Source organism: Notothenia coriiceps, unplaced genomic scaffold (assembly GCF_000735185.1).
Source record: "Notothenia coriiceps isolate Sejong01 unplaced genomic scaffold, NC01 NC01_scaffold00038208, whole genome shotgun sequence".
NCBI classification, from domain to species: Eukaryota; Metazoa; Chordata; class Actinopteri; order Perciformes; family Nototheniidae; genus Notothenia; species Notothenia coriiceps.
Genome location: NW_011370909.1, coordinates 79,259 through 106,392, shown reverse-complemented (window position 1 = coordinate 106,392; position 27,134 = coordinate 79,259). Strand labels below are relative to the sequence as shown.

General features: G+C 42.7%; 1 protein-coding gene across 1 annotated transcript in view; it reads left to right on the top strand.

Annotated features, from left to right (window-relative positions):
• The window catches only part of znf469 (zinc finger protein 469), a 43,252-nt gene extending 18,147 nt beyond the window's left edge, over positions 1-25,105 (top strand). The window contains exon 2 of the mRNA XM_010797639.1: positions 11,718-25,105. Coding sequence (XP_010795941.1) covers positions 11,907-23,663 — 11,757 coding nt within the window. The 5' untranslated portion in view covers positions 11,718-11,906 and the 3' untranslated portion in view covers positions 23,664-25,105. The remainder of the gene's footprint in view (positions 1-11,717) is intronic.
• Positions 25,106-27,134: the final 2,029 nt, after the last annotated feature.

Here is a 27,134-nt window from a genome sequence, read left to right as displayed (position 1 = left end):
AGCCGGCAGGCTAAATGTTTTTCTATCCCCCTGGTAGGAATGGACGTATCGGGTGCTGTTTTAATGCGTTTCAAGTAGAAAAACAAGGCAGTGTCCTATGACTGAAGGTAGAAACGACAAGGACAGTAGTGAAAACAGACTGTGGCTCCGGCTGTTTGCCCTCCCCCTTGCAGTATACAGGGGGAAAGCGAAAACATCCAGTCAAGCAACAGACTCATCATTAATGCTCCAGGTTTGTTTGTCTTAAGAGCTTTTTGCCCCCTTTGCCATTTCCCCAGGAATCTTAAATACCTCTGCCTGCTTGGCCATCATTGGGTCCCTGTTTAAATAGTCCAACTCAGTGGGAATCCACTATCCAAAAGCTCCTGTCCTTCCCACTGTAGCCAGGTCTAGATGGGACAAAGTGAGCATTCCAGGAATAGCTACACGACTCCAACCCACAAACCCACCTGCTCCCCTCCCCCTCAGCTGGGAATGTTGTGTTTTTTTTACCCTGTACCCCGACCATACTGTCTATGACTGTGAGGGTTCCCAGGCAGTAGCAGTTTTTCCACAAGAAACGAAAGGACTCATTTACCCATAAAGCATCCCTTTAACTCTGCTAAGCTCAAAGTGTTTTCCTTTATCTATGACTCTCACTCCTCTCTTTCCCTTCCCTTATGTAATGAGGCAGATGCAGGAGGTGTGGCTATAGCAGACAGATGGACATCGCACGAATACTTAACAGAAGCATGTTTCACCTCCCCAGACCTGGGGCAACATTGACACAGCTCGTCTGTCAAGCACCACTGAAAAGAGGGAATGAGCATCGAGTGGATCTCAATGCCTCAGAACGAGGAATATTTGTAAATGTTAAAATAAAGGCATCCTGAGGCTGGCAGGGGAGAAATAGGGAGGAGCATTGGGGAGACGATGAATAGGGTCCTGTGCTCAGCCCCTGGGTGGACTGAACCCCTCTGTTTGCGCTTTTTTGGGCCTTGGCACACAGGGCTGCCTGTGAGGAGTGGGTCGGAAGCAGGAAGTGGTTGTGTAAGGCGATCTGCAGATGCTGCACAGAGCCCCTTTTCAACAGCAGACCCCTTGGTCCCTGCACAGCGACACATCAGGTAGTCCTCCTGCTGCAGCCACAGCAAGACACAGGCAACGCCCACATGTGACCACTAGGGGAGAGATAAGAGGAGAAGATAGGACAGTGGACAGAGAGAGGGGAAACCAAAAATTGGGCCAGTTGCAGAATGTGGAGGGACTGCAAGGAAAGATGACAGTGTGGGCTTCTGCTATTCTAGTCACTGACCAGATAGGAACATATTTTTATAAGAGCGTTGTTAGGTTCTCTGCCAAAATTTGACATGGCTTGACAATTTTTATCCATGAAATCTTCTATTACTGCAAAGCAAGGAATGAAGAAAATGATAATGCGGTTACTTTATTGAAATCAGACACGGAAGATCAAGCTACAGGTGTACAGCAGGTTCATTTAGTCATGGCACATTATGGAGAAACCTGCTGAACTGTAGGCTATTGGTCTAAAGCAGAAAAGCTTCTGTTTTATCCAATTCTGAATCTGAAGTAGGTTGGCAGTCAGAGCTTAGGGCCCCGGGAGCTGGAATCTGTCTCCTTCACTTCCTCTCCCCTTCCTTATATCCCCCCTCCCTCCCTATTTTGGACTTTTGGATTTCTCAGGAGACCTAATTGTTGTAGGTGAATAGCTGAACTCCGCTTTAATATCTGGTTTCAGGTCCTGCAACTGCCCAAGGTTATCCGGCCACCCACCCCCCCTCCTATGTATTTATAGATAGTTTTTGCAGCTGCAAATAAAAGGGCCTCACTCACAAATGTGGCCCATTGACAAAACACTTAGTTTAAACACTGAGCAGGAATACTAGGCACTTCAACCAGTCCATCACGTTCCCCTTGGTTTTGCTGTAATTTTCGTGGCTATTTCCAAACCATTACCTAAAAGTGGTTTTGAGCAGGATGCATACCACCTCCTGTTCAACAGTGTTAAATAAACAAACACAGTAAAAGGATAAAGTTAGGATCCTGCTGAGATGTCACTAAATGACAGCTAAACTGAGCTTCACTAGGTATGAATGAGCCTTTGTTATCGTTGTTATTGTTTCCAAGCATTACTTTGGGTGCTACTAAGCTGCTGAAGTGGACCAAAGTGTCGGGGCCCTAAAATAGAAACAATTATTTAATAGTGTTTGTTCAGGCAGGGCAGCTTTTGTGTGTGTGTCCATCAATGTCCCGAGTAGAAACTATGTATTTTGTCTTTACATTAGTTTACAGTTTATATTATTGTGACATATATTAAAGTGTGATAAAGCTGTCAGATGGACATCTCTGGCAAATCGTTTAACTCCAGTGAGCCTTTGAAGGTCTGCCAAAGCCACTGAAAGCTTTGAAAACCGAGAAACAACAGAGAGGAATATAGACAAAGACAGAATCCTGTCCCATCATAACACTAATACAACCAAATAGAAGGAAAGCATACTTCACTGCCACCAAAGACCTGCAGTTTTGTCACTATGTATATTACATATATGTATTTTGAATACCGTGTCACGCGTTGACACAGGCTACTTAGGAAAGCCTGAGACGTAATTGGGTCATTTGGACATTTCCGTGGCCTATTTAAAGGGAGGCAAGCAGGGTGAATTTGGAAAAGGCTGGTACTGACTCACACACAGTTTGCCTGGAATTCCCTCTTTACCATTGGCCAGGGGACTACTGATTTTGGCATTGGTGCAAATTGAAATGAAGAATAATAAAAGGGAGAGAGAAATATTACTCAATGTTTTTCTTCTTTGCTACCCTTTCCACCCTTCTCTTACCATACAGAATGTACTGGAATAATGCTGGGAAAGAAAAATCCTCTCAGATTTCCCCAAAACACTTAACTCAAAATTACCTAAGCTCGTGATCTTATTCTTTGAGTTAGCCCTGTTGCTTCTAGCATTACTCCCTGACTGTCAATCCTGGGCTTGCTCTACTCAGGTTCATCCTAAATCCTAGACAAATGTTTTCATTTCAGTTCCTGTGACCTAATGTCAAACTGAAGATATATGCTTTAATACATGTAGGTTGCAAAGGAAATAATGAAAGCAAGAAAAAAAAACATAAAGGAAAGGCAGGATGGTGCATCAGGCAATCTGGTTTGAAGCAGAGGAATTTAAGAACCCACTACTGATGCTGTCGTTCAAGCCCTATTCTTTGCTGAGCTCCACCCTCCTGATTTTATTTTGGAGCGGTTTCTCCCAGGATTCATTATGTATTACTTTCTGCCAAGACTATAGGAAATTAATCCCTTCCTGTCACAAGTGTGTTCTCCCTTTGACTCAAACCTCTGTGTGCCAGGCTGTGACCCCGGCAAAACAGAAATACATTTAACTGAAAGCCTTTACTTCATCTACTGGGGCTTAGAAAGTAACATTATACCAACTACTCTATAAAAGCCAACTACCAAATCAGTCAGTCACACAATGTATGCTGAAATGATACATGAAAGCACACTTAAATACTGTAAAACCACACAGATGCACATATATACAATTATACCCAATTGAGTGTGCAACTGTACTCACACGCTATCGTTGCATTTGTGTAAAACCTGAGACGCTTACTTCGACCAAAGGTTCATTCCAAAAATGCGCTTTTGTATATCTGCTGGCTCTGTAGTCTCACAGGAAAACGGTAGTTTTTTTCATGAAAATTAGCTTGTTTTATTTGGCAATGATAAATCGTGCATTTAAGTAGCCTTCTTTCCCATGTTTTAAGGAAAACCCCTTTCACTTGTTGGAACTTGACTGTCTGTCACCTTGTCTGGAGATGTAAGTAGAGAAACCTCCCTATAATCTTACAAGCAAAGTTCCTATACCTATAGGTGAAAGGTTAAGAGTGCGGCCTGCAGGTACGCAGTAGACCAAACACATTTTATGCTGATACTCTCTGATGGATTTTAGCCACACCAAAACTTTCCAACTCACCCTTAAGAATAATTATCTTCCCAAATGTCACTTCAGGGGCATACAGCCTATCACTCTTTTTCCTCCATACTCGTCATACAAAGCATTCAGCAGAAGGTGGTGGTGTTGAAACTCATCAGCCCTGAAGCAGTATGAGTCACATCAGGGTACAAGAGAAACAAATCAAGCCAGGCTGTCAAATTTATTTGAACAACATTCACTTTATTGTGTTCTGTAATGTACTTATTTAATAACACATGACATGGTTCAAATTCCAGATGCTAGTTAGTTTGCATTTGGTTTTTTGGAGGGGACTATAGAATTTCCTGACTGTTCAATACATTACTGTGAAGGAAGCACTAATGCCTATGCCATCTTTAAAAATCATTATTGAGCTTTTGTGACACGGCACCCTTATTAATGCTATAGAAACAGTGGGATGTGTATTGCTGACATAGTGTTTTTCGCCATAAATGTATTATGCATGTGGAAAAAGTACATTCTGTCAGAATAACTGTGCTTAATAGTGACAGGACGGTGTAGTTATCTACCACCCAGCCTGCTTGTGCATGTTATTTTTGGTGTGTTTGTTCGTCAGTTCACAGGAGGGAGGGTTACGGACGGGTCAGTAAGAAAAGTATGAGTCCCCTGAGGCCGCTGACACTCAACTTTTAAGTCAGCCTCTGCAGGCCTATCTCCCCTCAGGACTTTCACCTATGTAGCAGTGGGCCTGAACTCCTCTCTTTGCCACTGGCTTACTGGTGGTAGAGGATATGTGAAAGTTAATGGAGCAAAACTCCAGTTAATATGAAGAAAAGGCTTCCCCTGTAAATCGTTCCTGAATTGATCATTGAGATCCTGTGACTTAATACCTTTGAAACTACTGAATGACAGTGGAACTTGAAAACATTTCTTTATTTGAGATAAAATAAAAATCATACTCTATATAAAGCTAAATCCTCTTGTATTTGTTTTGCATGAATGTTTTTTTTCATATAGAACTAAAAAGCATGCGGATTAGAGATGCTACTGTAAAGATGTTCACATTTAAAGAGAACATTTAATTGTGTGACGTCTAAGACTTGTGTTCTTTTAAGTATTCGTTAACATTTTTCATACTTGTCAGCCTTTAAATAGTTGAAAATTAAGGAGGTTTGCTTGGGACTGTTAAACGGTGAGAAAGTGAAATTGATTGTTCACTTTTCTGATTGTTTTTCTTTGGCAGCTTCCATTCTTCTGTCTTCAAGCACAATAAAACTAGAAGATGTATGAGTTCCTTGTAGTGTGTGGTAGAAACCATTGATGTCAAGACTGCCATATTTCATCCTTCACATCTTGTTTGTGTTTGTAGGGGGTCCATCCACCACATCCAGATTCAGTATTTTAGGCTCATTTAAAATGGCATGCTTGCTAGTTACCTTCTAACCAATCTTTAGTTACTGAGAGTTCAGGACGTCTCTTTTTTACCTTTTAGAGATTATATTTATTGAGTCTCTTTTACCTTGGAAATATCTGAATATCTGTTGCCAGTGCAGGTCAGCTTATCAAGCGACAATCTTCTTCTCTCTTGGTATAATAAAATATTTGGTCCATTCCAACTAAAAGTTTCTTTTACATTTAATAAAACGTTGTTGGTCTTTGAAAGGCAATTAAATACTTTGGTCCAAGCAAAAGAAGGGACAAGCAAATATTGATACGATGAAATAAGGAATGCCGTAGGAATAAAACCCGAAAGACTGATTCTGTCCAGTAAGGATAGGGTTATCATGGTAATAACACGGAGTCAGGAAATGTTGCCTAGATTGCCGTGTCCTTAATATCCTGTTCGACTCATTTATGCTTTAAAGACTATCACACACGTTTTTCACACAGCGACCCACATAGAATTCCATTGACATGCAGAAATAAAGGGAAATTGTTTCAAAAAGAGGAAAAAATAACTAAAACAAAGATTCCATCATGTTTGTGGAATGCTGTGGTTAGAAATATGGAAACAGACTGAGTCCAGAATCCAGTGGTTAGAAAAAAATAAATAAATGAAAAAACCCGTCTGAGAAAGAGGAAAAACTTGGGAGGGGGTAGGGGGGGCCTCTGGAATTACACACCAAAAAAAACCTTAGACACACACACACACACATGCATGAACACAGACACATACTGAGACACGCTGACACACACTCACACCACACACATACACTGCTTCTATCCTTCCCACCGCCTAGCTAACCACAGTGGGTTAAGGGTGGAGTTAGGGGTGGTGGAGGTAGGGAGGCACGAGTATAACAAGCCCCCTTCAGTACTGTGCTCACTGTTTCATTTGAAGTTTTCGAATGTTGGTTATCCCGGCATCTTCCAAATATTCGGAAGGCTTCTGACAAAACATCACTGGCTCATTAATTATCTCTAAATGATACATTGAGAAACAAAGCTACTGACAGACCACTACTGTTCACACTTCTACATCCAGAGCTTGCGTATAAATAACTATGTGGTGGTATAGTTGTGTAAGCATGCTGAGCTCTCCTCACATCGCTGACATATCTCTCCTCCTACTCTGCTCTTGAACGGACACAGGCTTTGGGATCTTAAAGGCAAATTGCTTGCATAATAGCTGTTTCCAAAAATACAGAGGAGTAGGCAGGCACGCTGACCAAAGTTTTGGCAGTGCGCCCCAGCATGGGCCTGAGCCAGCCATTCCCGCAGCGCATTCCCTTCACTGGACCACTCGTGCTGGGAGAGGTGTGAGGAGAGCAGCCAGACAGCTTTTATCCTGCCACCTGATCCTCCCCCCTGCATCCCTCTGATTACACAGCCTACTGGGCTCTGCAGTATACTGAACCCCCCCAACCCCCTCTTTACATCCTGACAATCATCCCTTGGTATGGTTTACCCACTCGATTGGCTGTCCCTGCTTCTCTTTTCAAGATCTTCTCTCCTCTCCACCCTCTCTGATCTCATCCCTCCTCATCATCGTCTCTCTTTTCTCCCTCAGCGGTTTTTGAGACTACTGTGTGGTGATATTTTAGTTAGCAAGCATCTGGTATAGCTGAACAAGACTGAAACATCCTGCTAAGGCTAGTTATTGATTTCTATTATTATAAAGGGAGCCATTGTTTGTAGAAGTGGATCGCTCGGCCTGCTGCTGCCCTTCTCTTGGCTCTAACAATGTTTCCCGTCCCTGGAGAGTCATTGTCTTCAGGATTTAACTGCTTTGTGTGGTATCTTACGCAAGTGTTACATTGCTCTACTGCTAGGATCACCCATTTTAGTAGCTATGGTCTGTTTTTACCATTCCTTTTAGCCACCTTCGGGTGCTCTCCTGTTTCAAAACACACATCAACAGAAAAGTTTTTTTTTGTGATCAAATTGTTATTGATGTTAATACGCAACATGTACAACTACAAGAACAACATTTATTTTTTTTATTTTTTTTATTAAATGAAATAACTGAAAGTACACAAGAGAAACAAAATGAGATAAAAGTAATTACTTACAAAATATACAAAATACAGAAAACACAACACAACGAAAATAAAATAAAAAAAACCCTACCCTCCCTCCCAGACATATAAACACACACAGACAAAGACACACACACATACAGTATAAGGTGTTCGCTGTTGGGTGCCAGCACTCCATCAGCGCTATCAACAGAAATGTTGAATAGCTCAGGAGAAAGAGACGCTGAACCTCTACTCTTTTTAAGTTCACTGATGTGATGAGTCAACAGGGATGTTAACAGTGCTACCAACATATTCTCACTCAAGCAAACACTACATACATCCTGCACCAGAATTACAGGAAAAAGACCTTTCAGGAAATTGAGTTTTCATTCAGGCCCCTTTTACCCACTCCCTCGGACAGAAACCAAGACATACCTTTGTGTTAGTAATGAAAAGAGGTTTTGCTTCCTCTTTTATTCTGGTAATGCATACACAGTAAACACACGTGAACCTATACCACAAACACACCAGTTCTTTAACACTCAGCAGTCTCAAGCATCAGGGTGGTGTTGTGGTAAAGCCATATGGGGCGCCACTGCTTGAGAAACTTAGTGATTTGACAGGAGGCCTAAAGAACACACAGACACACACACAGCCTTAATTGACTTGTAAAACTCCACTAAAATTCGCTTTTATGGAACAAATTTTAGACCAGTCTCACAGGATTTGATATCAACTTGTGCCCAGCTTGCAATTCTGTCACCACAACACTGTCTTTATACCCAATCCAAGAGCAATTTATACTTTTCATGATGAATAAGCTGTACCAAAGACGCCAGAAAATTGGCAGATTGATATGGGTGAAGTCTGTGTGTGAAGTAATTCTGGTTTGGACCTTGGTGCAAGGGAAGAGTTATTGAGCTGCTCGGTGGTAGGGGAAATGGACAAGGCATTTGTTAGGGTATTAATAACCCCTAACTCTTTGTACACTGACAGTTCAGGCTTAGGTGCTACTTCTGTAAGGCCCTTGTGATCCTCATACTGCTCTATCTGTTGCTGGAAGCATTCATCTTCAAGCCTGAACCTCAACGGCCAGTCTGTGTAAATACAGTCGAGGCTATATGCTGTATGATTGTGACTGTTGACTCTGTGGACCGAGCGTTTCCTGGTGGAGATGCTGGCAGAGGCATTCACACCAGTTTCCCCTCTGGTGGCAGAGCTGCAGACACTCCGGCTTTCAGATTCTATGGAGGTATAGAGGGGATGTGATTTTTCACAACCAGGCCTAAACTCAGCCAAGTCTCAGTCTCAGGCCTCACTCCAAACCTGCTAAATACCTCCGGGAGGTTTACCAGAGGATGAGACAAGGAAACACATGGCAGAGAGTGATCCCTCTGGGTAAAAGAGCAGGGTCATATCTCAGTACTCCATTTATCAGGCGATATCTTGACACATTGGCTACTGCTCTGTGGACGTAAACATAGCCCCAAAGACACAATGCCATAGGCTAAGCCATCTTATCCGATTTCTATATCTCTGGCCTCATCTCTCTGCCGGTGAGAGGGGGATTTGGCTTTATACACTGAATAAATGTACTCTTTGGACATGTATGCAGCAAGGGCCCCTCAGGCCTCTTTAGTGCACCGCACTCCGGCTGTGAGCTTTCATTTACACTGTAAAGCAGTCAACACACCATCAAGTTTAGAGTCTAATATTATTAATAAGGCAACAAGACATGTAGTGGTCTCTAATTGTTAGGACTATGATTTACCATCATTTAAGCTGGTTTGGTCCTTTCACCCTCATTTGTGTGCAGTCTGTCATCATCTCTCGGATAATAGCACTAATGGTATGTCAAACAATCTTATCATGACCTCAACATGGAGATGATCAGATAAGATCTCCATGAAAGGAATTTACAATAGGTGTGTTTTCACCATAGAGCCTCAACTACAGAGCGAACTTCAGTCAGGATATACTGCTTTATGTTTTAAAGAGAACTAATGTCAGTTAACACAGTCACTACAGTACATATTCACTGACGCCTGTCTAAAAGCAGATGTAGTGCATGCAATGTTTAGCTTTGAGGTGGTACTTCACATTTTCACGTTGTAATACATGACAGTCTTTTGCAACCAGAGAATGATTTCTAAAGCTACTATGCTACCTAACCATTTTCTTTTAGCATTTTATTGTAAAATAAAGTCCTTTAATTTAATAAATGCATTACCATAAACTAGCTGATAGGGGGTAATCCCTTTCACTAGCAGAGAGGCACTCAGGCAATCAGAATCGGAACATCTGTTGCTGATCTTAAAATGACAAAAAGAGCCAAATATATCTCCATAAAGATTAATGAGGATTGGATTTTAGTGGATATATTTACTGCATCTCTGCAGAGAGACTACATGCTCAAAACATTGTTTTCTAATCTTTACGCTAATTATGAATCCATAGGACTCGGAGGGTAAATCTGGATTTAAATGTATTTTATATTTTGGCTACTTTCTATTCTAAACTAACTATTCTAAAAATGTATAGTTCAGAGAAGCAATGCCTTGTGCAGTAGTGGTGTTTCACAATCTATTAGTTAGCTGTTGTGGAAACTAAGTAACTACCTTAGTACAAATGTTAGACACTTTACTTCAATAATTGTCTTTTCATGCCACATTTCAAAGGGTAATTATGTACTTTTTACTCCCACCATATTTATCTTACAGATGAATTAACTATTCAATTAAATTCAAGTTTATTTATATAGCCCAAAATCACAAATCCTATTTGTCTCAGAGTGCTTCACAAGTCAACAAACACAATTGGCAATGTAAAACAAACTAACTAGTCACTATACAAACAAATGATTACAATTACAGCTGAAACAATGAGTTGATACATTTGCAACTATTCTGATTTGGTTTATTCAGTTTGAAAATAAATTCATTTCAGTTTCACAAATGTGAGAATGCACTGCTTCCTTTTAATTAGTTTAATTGTAAAATTAACTTCAGTTAACAGTTAATGTTAAACTTCTACCTGTAAAATACATTTTTTACACAGTGTTATTAGCTTTTTTGGATCTAAATACTTCCTCCACTACTGCTATTTAGTCAGTCTAGATGATAGTGGGGGCCAATACAAAGCTCACATGTACCACATTCATTCAGTACTACTGGGATGGAACTGTACATTTTTCACTCCACGTGAGAAGGCTATAAGAGCACCCCTTAAACTGTCAGGAATGTGTCTTGCTCATGGACACTTGAGCGGTGTGGAAGGTAGCCAAAACAGAAGCTTAAACCTGAATCCTCCGGGCTAAATAATGGTATATCCCAACTCCCTGCCTCTCCAGCATAGTATACCGTGGATAAAGCAGGGGGAACAGACAAGAAGGTGGCATAGAAGGAAACTTTTCCAGGCCTAGAAATTGCATTTTGGTGCTAACTCCAAGTTTCATCTGGTCTGACCGCAAACAAAGCAGGAGCAGTGGCAAGCCAAAGTAAACTTGGACCTGAGAAGCCGTGTCTGGGATGCCTGATGAAAGGCAAGAAAACGTCAGTGTGCCCACAGTTCTCACTGTCAAATGGCTTGCTGAATAATCCCTGATATTCCTCCATGATCTAAACCTGCAGCCTGAAAACCTAAAACTGTAGCAACAGAACACTGTGGCATTGTTGTGTCCCTGCTCTAGAGGAGTCTGTGATTCATTTACTGGCGGAACATTTTGGATTCATATACTGTGTTTTTCTCATCCTTATACTGTCGTGAACTTCAGCATTCCAAGACCAAACTGGATTCTTTGTGTGACTGTTTGTGTAGAGGATTAGGACTGATACTTTTACAGCCATCACTTCACTGATGTGAAGCAGGACATATAAGAAACTATTTTCACTGGTTTCAAATGTCTTATTTGTTGTCAAGAATAGAGAATTTAAGTGTTAGTAGTATCTCCAAGACTTGGAGTATAAGTTTGGCAGCATTCTGAAACTCCCCACTGATCACACTGGCTCTTTGTGCAATGACAGCACCACGGTGAAATGCTGCAATAGTGCTCTCTGCTGGTATGAACTAGGAATATTGTTATTTAACTTACATGGATTTAAGAATGAATGAGGTTTTTTAAGGTTTACTTTAAAGATATATTAAAAAAGGAAGTATTTTGCGAACGTGGTTTAATGCTTTGCTTGCCTATATTAATAGTTTTCAGATAAGATTTGAAAAGCACATGATATAATCACTTTTAATATTTTGTATAACTTAAACAGTTAACGTTTGACAACTGATCCTCTCTGTTCTCTTCTTCTTTCAGGTTGGCTTTGCTCTGGTGCCTCATCAGCTGTCAGCGATGAAACTGAAGAGATGAACCTGCAACGAGCGGCCCTGTCCCTGCACTTCCTGCCACTGGACGTTTAGTGATTCATACCACACAGAGGATGATGCCCCTGTCCCCCAGATAGCCCTTCTGAGGAACAGGCCTTCACAGCACGCATTGTGCACCATGGCAGGAGAGACTCAGCGGATGCATGCTTTTAAAGAGCTGGCCGCTGAGTCCAAACTGCAGGATGAAGGGACAGCGCTGGAACAGCAGAGTGACAAAACCTCAAAGGATTCTTCAGAGCACTTTTCAAGCACAGGCACTGATGCCAGAGCCGCCAGCAGAGGGGCCAAACTAGAGAAGACAAGGGACGTTCCTCAGCAGCGTGAGGCTGTCATACGGCCACAGCAGACAGGGAAGATTGACTTTAGCTCACTGCAGAACCGATCAAAATTTGCCACTGACAGGACTTGGTCGAGTGGCAAAGGCAGCCCCCAGTCCCCGAGTGGAAAGGGCCGCAGCCGAGAGAAGGGGAAGCGAGCAGGGAAGACGGAGCGTGGCAACCCGCAGCAGCTGTACAGACTGAGTATTACAAATCCACGCTCGAACCCCACCATTGGGATTGCCTACCCACAACAAAAAGTCACGCCACCCAAGAAGTTGGAGTCGAATCGGGGCCCAGTCTCGGGCAGCTACAGATTCCACGTTCCCAGTATACCAGAGAGGGAGGCCGAACTTCAGCAAGAAGACCTCAACTATAGCCGCTGCTTCCAGGAGGCCTCATCTAATCTTACCTCCCAAAGCTATACCTCACAGGCACTGGGTTCCTCAGGTGGAGTTTCATCCCACCCACATCCACCCCTGTCGCAGCAGCAGCAGCCTTCCTCAATGGAGAACAACAGCACACAGCCCGGCAGCCAGTTGATCCTTGCTGACTTTCAGATGAGTGGATCTAATGTATGGCAGTCTCCTGAAAGGACTTTTAACGGTGCTAACTATGGGGTGTCATTACAAAAATCCACTTCCCTGACAGATGCTAATAAGGCAAGTGCCTTCTTGTCTGGGCAGTTTCAATATGGATATAATTTTCTGGAAGAATCAACCTCTGACTCTTTTCCCTGTGAACAGAACCCCCAAACCCAAGACTTTACAGACTCCTCGCTGGGTTCTGTTCATGTGCCCCACAACTCCTTTTCCTTTACGACTGGAGAAGGGCAAAACATTGCTCACAATAGCACTCAGTTTAGTAATGAACAGCTGTCGGAGGATAGAAACTCTTATCCTCAACCCCCGCTGTCTCAGTTTATTCCGGGGGTCCCTTCCTCTATCCAGTGTCCGAGGAATCTGAGCGAGGACTCAGCCAGTAGTGACAGCTCTGGGTCCAGCTCACAGCAGTCGGAGCAGGGGAAAACTGCCCTGCCCGAGAGCACAGACACTATTGCACTGGAAGACAGTCGGGATGCAGCCATCACCTCAGGGAGTAAGAGGAACTGTCATCCTAAAGACACAGCTGCCAACCAAAGAACACACATTCAAGGAAGTGTGCACCATGCAAGAAATATTTCAGGTCCAGGCTCCCAAATGCACTTTCCCAGCAAAACATTCAACAACATTCCAGTCAGTAACATTCACACAGGCTCCATGCCTTTTGATAAAAACATCAATAATAAGATTTTAAATAGGTTACCACAATCATGGGAGGGGCCTAATAAGACATATTCACCAGCTGAACAAAACACAATTCAGTATACTGATATGAATGACAAGTTTCAGTTTCAGAACCAGCCAGCACCAGACCAAAGGTCCAGTTCATCTAAAAATAGCAGAATGCCCTGGCAGCAGATACGGCCAACCCCTGCCATGCCCAACCAAAACAGAATTGAGTTATCTAGACAAATAAGCAACCAGAAACTGCCTTATATTGTTTCCCCTTCTGACTGGCAGGAGGAAAGTAAATCACATAAACATAGCTCACTGAAAAACCCAGCCACTTTTCAAAACAGCAGAACCAGTGATGGGTTTTTAAACCAAAGACAGGAGACTGTAAAACATAGCAATAATACAGTCTCTACTTTTAAAGTTGAGATGAGTCACGCACAAGTATGTGAATCCAAAAATAAGGGGGTGTATTTTGGACTAAACCAGTCCCTTCCAGCACCGGCATCGAGAAACTACAGCTATCCTCCACTACAGGTCCCACCTATGGGACTAATGATGGTGTCACCTTATGAATCTCCTTTGCCCTCACCAGTTCATAATGCTGCGTCCAGTAGTACCTGCTCCTCCCTCTCCCCAGCGTCCACCAGTCCTGTAAACATCAGTTCAGAGGACAGTCAAATGTCAAAGTCAGCCCCCCCTCACTCTTATTATCACCAGCCCATACCCAAAACACAGTTGCCCTCAGATCACCTGAACTCTAACCCTCATCAGTTTCATTCTGATGCTCAACGAAACCATCCTTACGCGCCAGACCGAGCCAAAGATGACATGATGAGCTACCTGCAAAACAGCACACATCCGAAGGCTAATATGGATGGAAACAAAGGTTACATGGACAGTTTTGGGGTGGAGCATCACCAGCCCCCGCCGCCATACTCTGCACATCAGCTGTTAGCGTCCTCATTAGCCGCAGCAAATCTTGACCAGTTAGATGTGCTTCTGACATGCAAGCAGTGTGATCAGAATTTCAACAACCTAGCTTCCTTTCTGGGCCATAAGCAATATTGTGCTCAGCATACGTTTGCACAAAATGAACTCAAAGACATATCAAAGATGGAAGACAGCAGAAAGTTTCACACAGAACCGGCAAAAGCAATGTCGTCTGTATCAAATGTTTTGATGTCACGGTGCCCATCTGACCTTCACCTATCTCTGTTGGGCCTCAATAAAAATGGGGAACTGATATCTGACAGTGAAACAAAAGGAGACAGCAAAGATGATCCAATGAAACTCAACCTGTTCTCTGGACCTGGTCACCTCCCTGTCACTCTCCCTGAGCTGGAAATGGATGCTAAATTAGACAGCCTAATTACAGAAGCTTTGAATGGACTCGGATATCAATCAGACAATGCAGAGATAGACAGTAGTTTCATTGATGCATTTGTTGATGACGACCTCACCACTGTCAAAGCGACATCAAATAAACAATGCCTGAAAACCAAAGAATCCCTGGTCTTTGAGAGCAAAAATAAACAGGCAGCAGAGGATGACAGGTCTTCCTCACAGGGAAAGTATTTTTATGACTCTGATGTTGAGAATCCTGAGGCTGATAAACAGTACACAGAAAGCAAGCTTGAGAAAATATCTCTGAATTTGGAACAAGATGAGAGAATGAACATAAAAAGGGAAGTCTCTCATAAGAATTCAAGAATTGCCTCGAGGGAGAAGACGAGGGAACAAGACAACACATTGAAAGAGACGAGAAAACTATGCAAGAGTGAGGATGAAAACACAGGTACACAAAGGTTTCTCTTATCCAGCAAGTTTTCTGAGCGTTGTGGCATTAAAAGCTTTCAGGAAAGCTCTGCACTTAGAGGGTCAACACCCGCACAGGCCTCCACATCTCCAACCTCAAGAACTGCAGTGAAAGAGAGCAAGAGGAAAAACTCTGGAGGGGGCACCTGGAGCAAAGAACTTATTCACAAAATAGTTCAACAGAAAAATAAGCTTCATAAGCTCCATGTTAAAGGAACTAAAAACCTCCAGTTTTCCCTCGTGATGGAGAGACTCACTCCCACTGTGCAGAACCCTGCATTTGGAGAATATGACTACGTCTCGGACACAGACGATGAATGTGAGCCTGTTAAGATAGCAAGCCAGGGCCGGCTGAATCAAAGCAGTCGGTGTAAATACACATACACAAAAGAGTGTAAGTGGAGGGCAAGAAGTGAGAGGGACCAGGCAGCATGGCGACATGAGTCCAAGGAGTGTTTTGAGGTTAAAAAGAGTGAGGAGGTTTCTCTCTCGTCTGAGAAACATGCTTCTCACCAGAGACTCAGGAGGAGGGGTAGCAGGTCATCCACAAGCAGTGAAGTAAGCACATCTGTGAGTGTTTCAAGCGATGGTATCAGCAGCCCCAAAAGCATTGACCGCACTGACTCCGACTGTGAGAAAAAGACAGATGTCAAAAAGAAAGAATTCCCAGAGCAGCGAACGTATGAAAGGGCTTCCCCGCAGAAGCTATGTAAAGACTCCAGCACACTATCACTGACATTCTCTAAACCTGTCAAGAAGTACAATACCGACAAAGCCATTCTGTCAGACAGCACAGACGATCCAAAGAATCAGTCCAATCCGGAAGTTGATGAACAAGTGTCATCCTCACAAAGGTCAAAAGACATAATCAAAAACTTTGAAAAAAGCAGAAGCTCTCATACGAAAAGAGAGAAGCTAATGTCTCCTAGGAAGGAAACTGGCAAAACAGTAAATCCAGACAAAAACGCTCAACAGAGAGAAGACAATCCGTGCACCAAAGAAGAACCAACACACGTGCTGTCTTTACACTGTAGTAGTACAGATAGCACACCACTACAGTTTGATTCACACTCTAACACCATCAACAAAGAACCTGATTTCAATATTGACACATACACAAAGGGTACAGAAGGCGAGGGGCCCCAAGCCACAGAGCCAGAGCTATCAGACAGTACCACATTTGAAAAACAGAGTGACAGTGTCTGCATGGTGAAAGAGGCTATTCATTTAGTCAATGACCTAGACGCACACAAGCCTGCATCCCTCTGCACCTCTTTGATGGATGAGGTGTGCCTGTCTCCAACTAAGCGGCAAGGCCCTTTGATACAAAAGGATACGCTCCACCTCATGCACTACCCCCTGGATCAGGACCAGGGGCTCCTGAAATCCCCTCTTTCATTTGACACCTCATCAATGTTCGGGGATCTTACAGGATTTGACAGTGGCCTCTACTCAGATATGCCGATTCAGAAAGACGGTTTCCATTCAATGGAGAACACGACTGATAAAAAAGAAGAGTTTGTGTCACCCTTCTCTCCCTTTCTGGAACAGAGAGACTGGAACCTTATAGTTAGCCCTGTACTGCCAGATGAGATATCTCAGTACAAAAGCAGCTCTGAGAAACCAAACGAAAAGAAAACAGATTACAATCATGTTTCTTTGTCTCTGCCTGATAAAATAATTGACTACAGTGAAAGTCTCGACAGATGTGAATCAGAGGATGAGTTAGAGATAAAAAGAATAGTGAATGAGCTTGAAAACCAGCTGCAAACAACTAAGCTGGAAAACCCAACCCTACTAGCTCAGGATGTCACAAAACAGCTGAAAATGAGCAAGTTTTCACCTTTACGTCTGAGTGATGAGACAGAGAGTGGGGGTCTGGATATAAAGTGCTCTGTGCAAACCATGAATGTAGCAGTGAGCAGTTTGCCCTCTGAGCCTTTCACTGAACCATGGTCCAGCCCATTCCACTTTGACCTAATGGGTGAGCAGCACAGTCCCAACACTCCAATGCACAATGAACCAGGAGCCCTTGAGCATCTCACTGAAAACATGGATGATAGTTTCATCACCACAGCCTCCCATATTGAACACCGACAGCTCCACCATGACCAGGAGTCAGTGAAGAGGGATGCTGAAAAAGAGCCTCCTACTGAAACAAAGGAAGAGATTTTAGAACAGAAGAGGTACACAGAAAACCTCATGAAAAGCCTGGAGGTGATTTCCGACTCTATATTCAAAAAAGAACCCATTATATCAGAACACAAGGAGCCGAATGTCACCACTCTCACAAGTCAACAACGTCAAGAAATTGAATGTCAGGCAACTGATGCAGTTGAGAGAGAAGATCACAGTGAAAAAGAAGCAATTACCGGGAAGGAGAATATATTATCACCTCCAAATATCAATGAGCGGAAGGACGATATTGAATTCATTCTGAACGAGTCACTGTCATCCCTCTCGAACAGCACTGACCCCACTGTCGATGGAAAACAGCCAATTTCATTACAGCCAAGTAAACCCACAGAAAACAATGAGAGCAAGGCTGGGACTAAATTCACATCAGAGGAGGATATCACAGAGAATAGTCATTTGATTGAGTCCGCTCCTTGCTCAAGTGCGGTGACACATGACCCACATGTGGTTGAAGAGTCTGACAGAGACAGTAATGCAGCGTACGATGTGACTCACTTATTTGAAAACAGTGGTAACAGTCCAGAACATTTGACCACAAATGGATATGAGGAGGCAGAGGCAGTGAAGGGGATCACCGATCAATCATTTAGCCAGCCCTCATCACCAGCTCTACCTGACATTGGTCTCGACATTGATGAGCAAATTAAAACAGCAGACAAAGAACATTCCACCGAAAACCAAGATAGCACTGAAGACATTGGTTCATTCGTCATTTCAGGAGTTGAATGCTCAGACAGCGTAAACGAGGAAATAACCGCCGAACAGGATCCTTTGATTGGACTATCTCCATGTGAGAACCGCAGCCCTGCTAAGACTTACAGTGCAAGTCCAACAACTGCTCTGTCGATGGAGATCGTCACTACAGACGAGCCCTGTAGTCCAATACTTGTGGAACCCAATACAGAGAGCACCAGTCATTGCTCACCCTTCAGAGACACGGCGTCCATGAAGGGACATCTCTTGATTATTCCACAGTCCGATGCCCTTATTGAGAGAGCTTCCTGCAAAGTTTCGCCATTCGAAGATTCATTAGAACCTGAAACAGGTCTTGGCTTTCAGAAACAAGATGATATTTTAAATGTTCAGGACATCAAAGAACACCTTCCTATTGATTTCCTGGCAAGTCACCAAAACTCACCATGCAGAGAAGAGGATGATGAAAGTGATTTTCTTCAAACTGCCACACCAACCAGTCCTCTAACTTCAGCCTCTGATCAAACAACCTTGGAAAACTGGAACGTTGAAGAGGAGTCATGTCAGTCACAGAGCAAATCCAGTGATATGTCGGTTGATCAAGGCTCGATTCAAAATATACAGTCCCCCATAAAAATAGAAGAAAACTGCAACGAGAACGAGGCTTTGAACAGTGACAGAGAACTGCACACAACAGCAGAGATTGAGTATTCATTGATAAGCCCACATACTCTGGATTTGGGGGTAATTGAGTGTAAAATCCCCACCTCTGAAATCAGCATTCCTTCTCCACTTCCAGTCACCAGCTCAGCAGAACCAGCAGAAGTGTCAGATTGCCTAGAAAAGAGTGATTCGATGTGCGATTTCAAGCTCAGCCCTCTCAACTACAACAGCATCTCAGACGAACCTCCGCGACTGAATCAATATGACTACATTTCACCTGCCAGTGAACACAGTGAGAATGCAGACATCAAGCAGAGTCCAAGAGATGACTGTGGAGCATGTGACCTGAGCGTAAACCCCGCACTGATTTCCAACAAAGCTGAAGTAGAGGCGGTGGTATCACTGAACTCAGACCCTGCAGCTAAAATCATTTTATCAGATGAACCACTGGTCCTCCAGCAGGGTATGGACTCCTCAGGTTTTCCATTGGGTGATTCCTCAACTGTTAATGAAAAGACAGATTTGCAGGTTCACCATGAAATAGTTGGACCTGTTGAGCCTTTGAATATTGACCCGCTAAGAAAGGATGAACCAAATATGTTAGGCTCTCAGCAGGCTTCTGCTGAAGATAGTACACTCTTCATAAACAACATTTCAGATGGTCTGCCCACTTCTAAGCCACTCATTATCTGTGAAAATGAACAAATGCCCCCTCCACCAGACCCATCAGAGAAGCAACTCACAATACAGACTGGCCAGTATTCAAAAGTACACAAAGAAACAACACAAAAAAAGACACAGAACAGTGCTCAGCAGGGGAAAGAGCTCTGTGAAATCTGTCTAATGTGTTTCAGGACTGTGCCTGGGTTAAAGAGACATAAAGCGATGAAACATTTGGTCAGAAGTGAAAAACACATTGGCCTCCAGAGCACAACATCAAGCCATCAGGGGACTATGCTTATTTGTGAAGCATCACAAACCACAGAGAAAGGACATAAAGATCATTCACAGACCTGTTACCCAACAGAAATACACGGGCTGCCTGAAACAAGTAGCACTCTCGTGTCTAAAGCAGCAGAGACTGATTCAGTCCCGGAGGAAATGGCAAAAGAGACAAATGCAGTGACAGTGGGTGAAGCAGGCCATCAAAACCCTGTGCTACCATCAAAAGCAAAGAACAACAAAGCTAGAAAGAACAAAATCACTGATGTAAACATCAAGACAGACCCTTTCTCTGATGAGCTTCTGAATATATTAAAAACAAACCTACTTCAAGCTATAACCCCTGAATTCAAAAGCAGTGGAATACAAGAAATGCGCAAATCTCCAGCAGAGCATATGGAAATCAATGAAAAAACTGTTAATGGAACAGAAACATTTCCTCAAGCTGTGACTACACAATCTGGCTTCAACAGCACACCCCAATCTCTAACAAAAGAACCAAATGTACTAAATGAGACTGTGGAGCAAAATGAAATCACTAATACGGAAGAAATGAAATGTACAAGCATGACGGAGATGGCAAATGATGACATTTATACAGATAGTAATGTGGAAAGTGCTTTATCTGTAGACAATGAGCCAAGAAATACTCTGTGCTGTGCTGTGGAAGAAGTGTGTGAACAGAAAGCTTCAGAAGACAGCCTTGCCCAAGAGATTCTCAGAAAAGTGGTGGCATCAGACGAAGCACATCCTCTCTCCTGTTTGAGTTGTTCCCCTGTCAGTCCTCCCGGCATCAGTCCTGATCTGAAGGCACTACTTGACGACGACACCACATTCTCACAGCTGTTCCCCAGAGATGACGAGGCAAAAAGGAAAAAGTGCCCAAGGGTGTACAGCAAAAGAAACAAAAGACAAAAGCTAACGCCCGATACAAATGTTACTCAGGAATCTCCTCCTTTAGAAACTCTCATGCAAAGTAAAGATCAGTTCACGGAAAACAAAGCAGAGGAGATTTTCACTGAGAGTCAAACTAATCGCTGTGAATATGAGACAATATCTATTGATGATGCCATCATGTTGAACATGTGCCACAACAGCACGTTAAAGACTGATGTCAAGGAGGTGTCAGATGCTAAACAAAGTGATCAGCAGGATGTTCTTGAGGACGTTAAAGAGGTCTGCAACAGCCCCTTGAATCCACTCGAGAGCACCGTTGATGAATCTTCAATTGAATGGAGTGGCTCCAGTGGCTTGGACGCAGGCTCAACGGTGACCTCTGACCCCAGCAGCTGTAAAGCAGAGGAGCCAACTCCACCCAGCCCTTCGCCCCCGCCCTCGGCCCCCCACACCGTAGACCCATGTGTCACAAAGAGTATCCAAACCTTCCAAAGAATTGACATCCAAAACATCAACACCACCTTTCAACTTCCTGAGATTAAGTTCTTCGATCCGAAAAAAGATATGTCAGTGGCTCCTCCGATTGCAGCTGTCGACGTGGAAAACAGAGATGATGAAAAGTCCAAGAAAGTGATGGAGAGGCGAGGCAGGAAACGGAAAGACGGCGGAATAAAGGTCAAAGATAAGCAGTACAAGTGCAAAGTGTGCTTCACCTGGTTCCTCACCCTGGGAGAGCTGAACTTTCATAAACTCTCCCACAACCCCTCCCCCCCTCCAACCTGCTACATGTGTGTCCAGCGTAAGTTCAGCTCCAGGGAGCAGCTGAGAGACCATCTGAGGGAGAAACACGCCAAGAACAAGACGGGTATCTGGACCTGTGGAATGTGCTTGAAGGAGATTTCGGACGTGTGGATGTACAATGAACATTTACGAGAGCATGCCACTCAGTTCGCTCGGAGGGGTCAGACTCAAGGCTCCATGTTAGGCATTCCAGGCTGCTTCATGCAGGAGACAGCTGTGAAGAACTTTATCACTTCCATCATGCAGCACCGCCCCAGCAAAGCCAGCAGAGAATCCAGCAAAGCCACTAAAGAACAGGAAAAAGCTGTCACTGCAGACAGCGCTGTGGGAGAGGGGAAAAGCTCTGAGGGGGCTGAGCCAAAAGTTCACAAAACTAAAAGTAGCAGTGGAGCAGGTGGGAAGCAGAGCACATTAACCCCGCTCGAGGTCCTCCACAAAATAGAGACACCTAAAAGTGTGGAGATGCATCCAAACTGCAAAGACCCCTCAAGAGACTGCCACCACTGCGGAAAACAATTCCCCAAGCCATTCAAACTGCAGAGACATTTAGTGGTTCACAATCTGGAGAAGATCTTCCTGTGTCACAAATGCCCCGTCTCTTATCAGGAGGCCCAAGAGCTCAAAGGTCACCTGAAGAGAGAACATGAGGAGGTGGATGAGCCGGATTCCAAACACACCACCCTCTACACCTGTGAGCTCTGCGCGGATGTCATGCATGTGATTAAAAAATCTTTCATCTGCAGCACCTGCAACTACACCTTTTCAAAGAAGGAGCAGTTTGATCGTCACATGGAAAAGCACCTGTCAGGGGGAAACAAAATCTTCAAATTCCGAGGTGTTCTCAGACCTGTCAAAGCGTCGGCTCCCAAAGAAGATGAATGTGATTCGCCTGCGAGTAAAAAGAGGAGAATTCTCTCTGACAGTCTGCAGGAAAACAGCTCAGACAGCGGCATCGCCAGTGTAAGCTCACTGCACTTAAATCAAAACTCAGAGTCTTCAAAACCCTCCGTGTCCACATCGGACGACTCCACACAGACAATCACAAATGAATACCACAGTGACACAAACCACACAAATGTAAAGACTGAGGACGTTGCTGAGGACTACTCGGATCTACTTGTAGAGCTGGAGAAATGTATTCATATGGGCTCACCAGAGTCTGATGCAACGAAGAAAGAAGAACTTGACACAGCCAACTCACCTCTTCCTGATAAAGACACTAATGGGAAATCAATTAGTGATCCATGTGACGTGAAAGAAGAGAATGTGTCAGTCTGCATTAGAGCAGAAACAACCTCATGGTCAGCGTCTAAAGAAAGTAGTAGTGTGGGGGAGGACACTGTTAAAGCTGAGGATAGCTCTGCTGAAGGGGACACAACTGAGACTGAAAAGGAAACAGATTCACTTCCACTTAGCAAAGACTCTTTTGTCAGCTTAAAAGAAAATCCAATTATTTCAAAGACACTTGAGGCGAAGCGTGAATCAGCTGCTGTTGTGATGGATCAACAGAGTGATGATGAGCACTCTCAGAAGGCTTCAAATAATGACAGCAAACAGCTAACATTATCCCAAGGTGCTGAGCCGGAAGGTAGCAGTCTCATGAAAGACAAAGCCTCGCCTGCCAAAACAACGGAGAACACTAAAAACAGAACTGGCAGCATGAAGGCTACAGACAGCACACCCGTCATCAACTCCAAGGTTGAGGACAAAGACCCGTTGAGACAACAGAAGAAGAGGAAAGACATGAAATCCCCCCACAGCCTGCAGAGGGTTTCCTCTCCAGCCACACAGGAGAACTTTGGTGTTGACTCTCGGGCCAAGAAAAAATGTCGCCCCAGCAAGTGTGCAAATCAGTCTCTGCAAAGGAAGGCAGATGGACCCAACGACTACCCCGTGCTGTCCTCAGTGCGGGACGACGTCGTTAGCAATAAAATTGTTTCCAAGTGCAAGACTTCAAACTTGGGGTTGCAGTCAAAAAGAAACTTGCTTGACGGCTGTACACAGAAGAAAGCTGAGATTCCTCTTAACGGAGATTACAAAGCCAAAAAGGGACCTCTGGGGCGGCCTTTGCATCCCCCGATTTCAAAAGTGTCCTCAGTTCCCATGAACAATTCTTTGAATAAATCTAGGCCAAAGATGGGGGTTAGGTCAATAGAGAGCCATTCCTACAGGACAGCAGAGTCCCAGAATCACCTCTTAAGCCAGCTGTTTGGCCAAAAACTCACTAGCTTTAAGATTCCTTTAAGGAAGGACACATCAGAAACTATTAACTGAGAGGGGCGTGAGGGATCCGTGAATAAGAGACACAGTTATAAATGTTTAAGATATAATTCATTATGGTGAATGAGATTGCACAGCCTTTTTTCTGTGAAATGCTATCTTTAAATACTTACGTAGTCACTTTATGTCTTCTTTGTACATGTGTTTTTGTTACACAAATGCGAGGACGAACGGCGTATATGAATTTTGGGTCAAAAATGAATATGTTAGTTGGGAAAATCATTGAACTCCTTTTCTGCTTTTCCTTTGTTGGCTATTATCTGTTTTAGATATTATATGTCATTTACCTAAAGGACGGGAACAATTACTTGAACATATGGTCAAATGTTTTCTTCTAAGAAATGCATGTTCATTTTGCATTGGATCTTATCAGATTAAGCCTTTCTGCAAAAAGGACCAAATGACATCGTAACTTTCCTGGACCTTTGTCTGTGCACCTTTTGTACATGCTTCCAACATATTCATTTTGTATTAATTTTTTACTTTACTGTACTGCATTGACATTCATCATACTAGCCTTTTGTATAAACCCTCTGGTGCTGCATTGTGTTTAATTGTAATGTGAATGCAAAATGTCCTCAAAAGGGAACATAAGATCTGTAGCAGTTACACTTCATCCATCCGACTGTCTTTACTGGTTCTCTGTTGTTTTTTAAAGATACTGTGCAAAGCATTCAAATACTTCATACGTAGGCAAAGAAGGCAAGATTAGGAAAGCTTCCATTGTATAATTTCAGGTGCATACAAGGACATTACAGTCCCAAGACCTGTATTCGGAGTTCTTCCCATGCACTGATAATCACACACAAATCACAAACTCAATCAACGTGTCTGTAACTCCAACTGTTTAATTATGAATAGTATTTACTACTACAACAAAGGTGCTTTATCTTGTTTATACTGTATGTATCTTATATTGTATAATATTGTAGGTAGATTGTTGTTTTTGGTGTCATGCTTCATGTCAAAGTTTTATTTTAATAATGTGCAAAAGAATCAGAGAGAGATGAAAGGGGATTGCAGTGCCTCTAAAATATGTAAAGTGGTTCACTAAGTGCCTCTTTTATAGATGGTTATTAAAGATCTGTATTGGTCTCTACTTGCTCTTTTCTTCTTTTGTTCATGACTTGTTTTGCAAATGTTCCAACTTCCATCCCAGCGGACTGCAGCTGTCACCACATGCATCAAACAGTGGTAGCAGGGGAAGCTTGTGCCTGCAGACGAAAAACAGGTGCACATACAACAAAGTCTGTCTTCATTTGATGTGTTCAGATCTATATATACAGTCTATGGTTCGGATCAGCACTTAAATGAGCTCACTCATCAACTGAACGAGGAGCGTAAATGTATCTTTACTACAGGGAAACATTCAGCCGAAGACAGTCGCATTCATCCAGCCGTATGCTAGTCTTCAGGAGAGGCCCTCACTTCTGTCATGGAGCTCTCTCACCCCGTGTAAAATGGCTTCTATCCCTACACGAACATGTTTCATCATCACATAGGAATAAAAAGCCATAGTACACATTGGCATACACGTAGTAAAACGCTGGGAGGAGCGATGTTCTCACACTGTCCACTGAAGGACGATGAAACCTGAGAAAAAAGGTGTAGGGGAAAAGGGGAGGATGACAGATTGGGGAGAGAGTAAAAGAAAAAAAGGGTTATTTTATCTGTCCACTTAAAGCTAAATCAAACAGCTTTTTATAACCAACTATTGTGAACCATTTATCTTGGTATACAATGGACTTAGTGAAACTGAGATTCATTTTGACGCCAGACACCGGAAGAACAATCAGCAGGCCTAAATTCATCAGTCTGTAATAAATATAAATACTACATATAAATGTGGCATTTTCAATGTTGTTATCGGAAAAGCATTATATATAATTGAATATACAAGATAACACTCAAAATACATATGAAGTTGCTATAATGCTTTGTAATGCATTTAATTGGCTTATAACTACAGCATGTCCATAATAATTAACACGCTAAAAATGGTGCTGCCCCTATTGGATAAAGGTTTATAAACTGTTGTGAACATATTGGTGTTTGCTGTATAAAAAGAAACGTGGGTTGTCTGACACCATCTTTAGAGACCATGGCAGACAGTCAGAGGAAGTGTGGAGAAAACAGAACCACAGTGTTGAAATAACTTCTCTAATTAATTAAGTGGGACTGCTGGTTTGGCAGCGCCGCAGAGACCATATTTTTGGATTTATTGGTGACAACTGAAAATAGCTTTACGGCCACTGAATACTAGTCTACTTCTCTATTCCTCTCCTCTCTGTGAATCAGAGTTTCTTCAGCAGGAGAACATTCAGATTCATGAAGGTAGGTGGGTGTGTTACATCTTGACCTTTGTAACTGTCCTTAAAAAAACCATGATCAGCATGATTAGGATTTCAATTCACTCTCAGTTTTAGAGAGGAAGACAAGGGGATGTCACAAAGCTCTTTTGGCAAGCTAATAACTCTACAACTATTATATTTTGTTTAGAGGAATCACCTTTTGTAGAATCTTTTTTATTTTATAAAACATTTAAAATAATTTTTAACGTATAATTTATTCAGGTATCTGTTTTAGATTTGGGTTTCATAGAAAGAAATATTGTTCATGATCTACTTTACTGTATTCTTGATTTGAACATCCTTTGCATGCCCATATATTAAAGCACCTTGAATGGCCTTGTGTTGAAAGGTGCCATAGAAATATGCTTGCCTAGCCTCATATGACCTACACAGTTATACAATATAGTACACTGTTAAAATTGGAGATGTACAAAATAGTCATGGTGTTGATAAGTCTAGCCTTTTCTTTTTTTGTTGCATATGAATTTATATGGAGCATGCACATGATATTGAATAAAAATAATATTTAGTTGTTCTGTTAATGTATGCAGAGTTCACAGCTTTTCTCTTTTGCATATATACAGTATACGTTGCATCGATTGTGACCATTTGTCGGCTAAAATGAGGTGCTGACATCCTTGATTGGCAGTGTAAAGATTGCATGTCATTTGCTAAAGATTGGTAAATCGCTTTAAATACCTCAGTGATACCCGCTGAGACATTTTGTTACTGAGAATGTCTACCGCTTTATAGTTGAGATTCAACAGGGAAATATCAGAGAGGGTCACAAAATGATAATCAAAGCATATAATGAAAATAATCTCCTCACATTTGTAGATTCACATAAACCAAAAAAAGAGCCACAGTGGGAGGATGGAGGACCATCTGTTGTTGTTGGATCCAATGGCAGTTGCATCAACATTCAAATAACACTTACTGATAATTACAATGTGCTTTATTGTACACACAAAAATGTGAAGAATAAAAAGGAGCTAATCTTCTTAGTAGAAAATGTACTGTATGTAGCTAGAGTCTAACGATATGCCAAAGCTAAACTGTATTTAGAGTTTCTATGTGAACATTACACAATGAAGTGTTATTGAATATTCAGTTC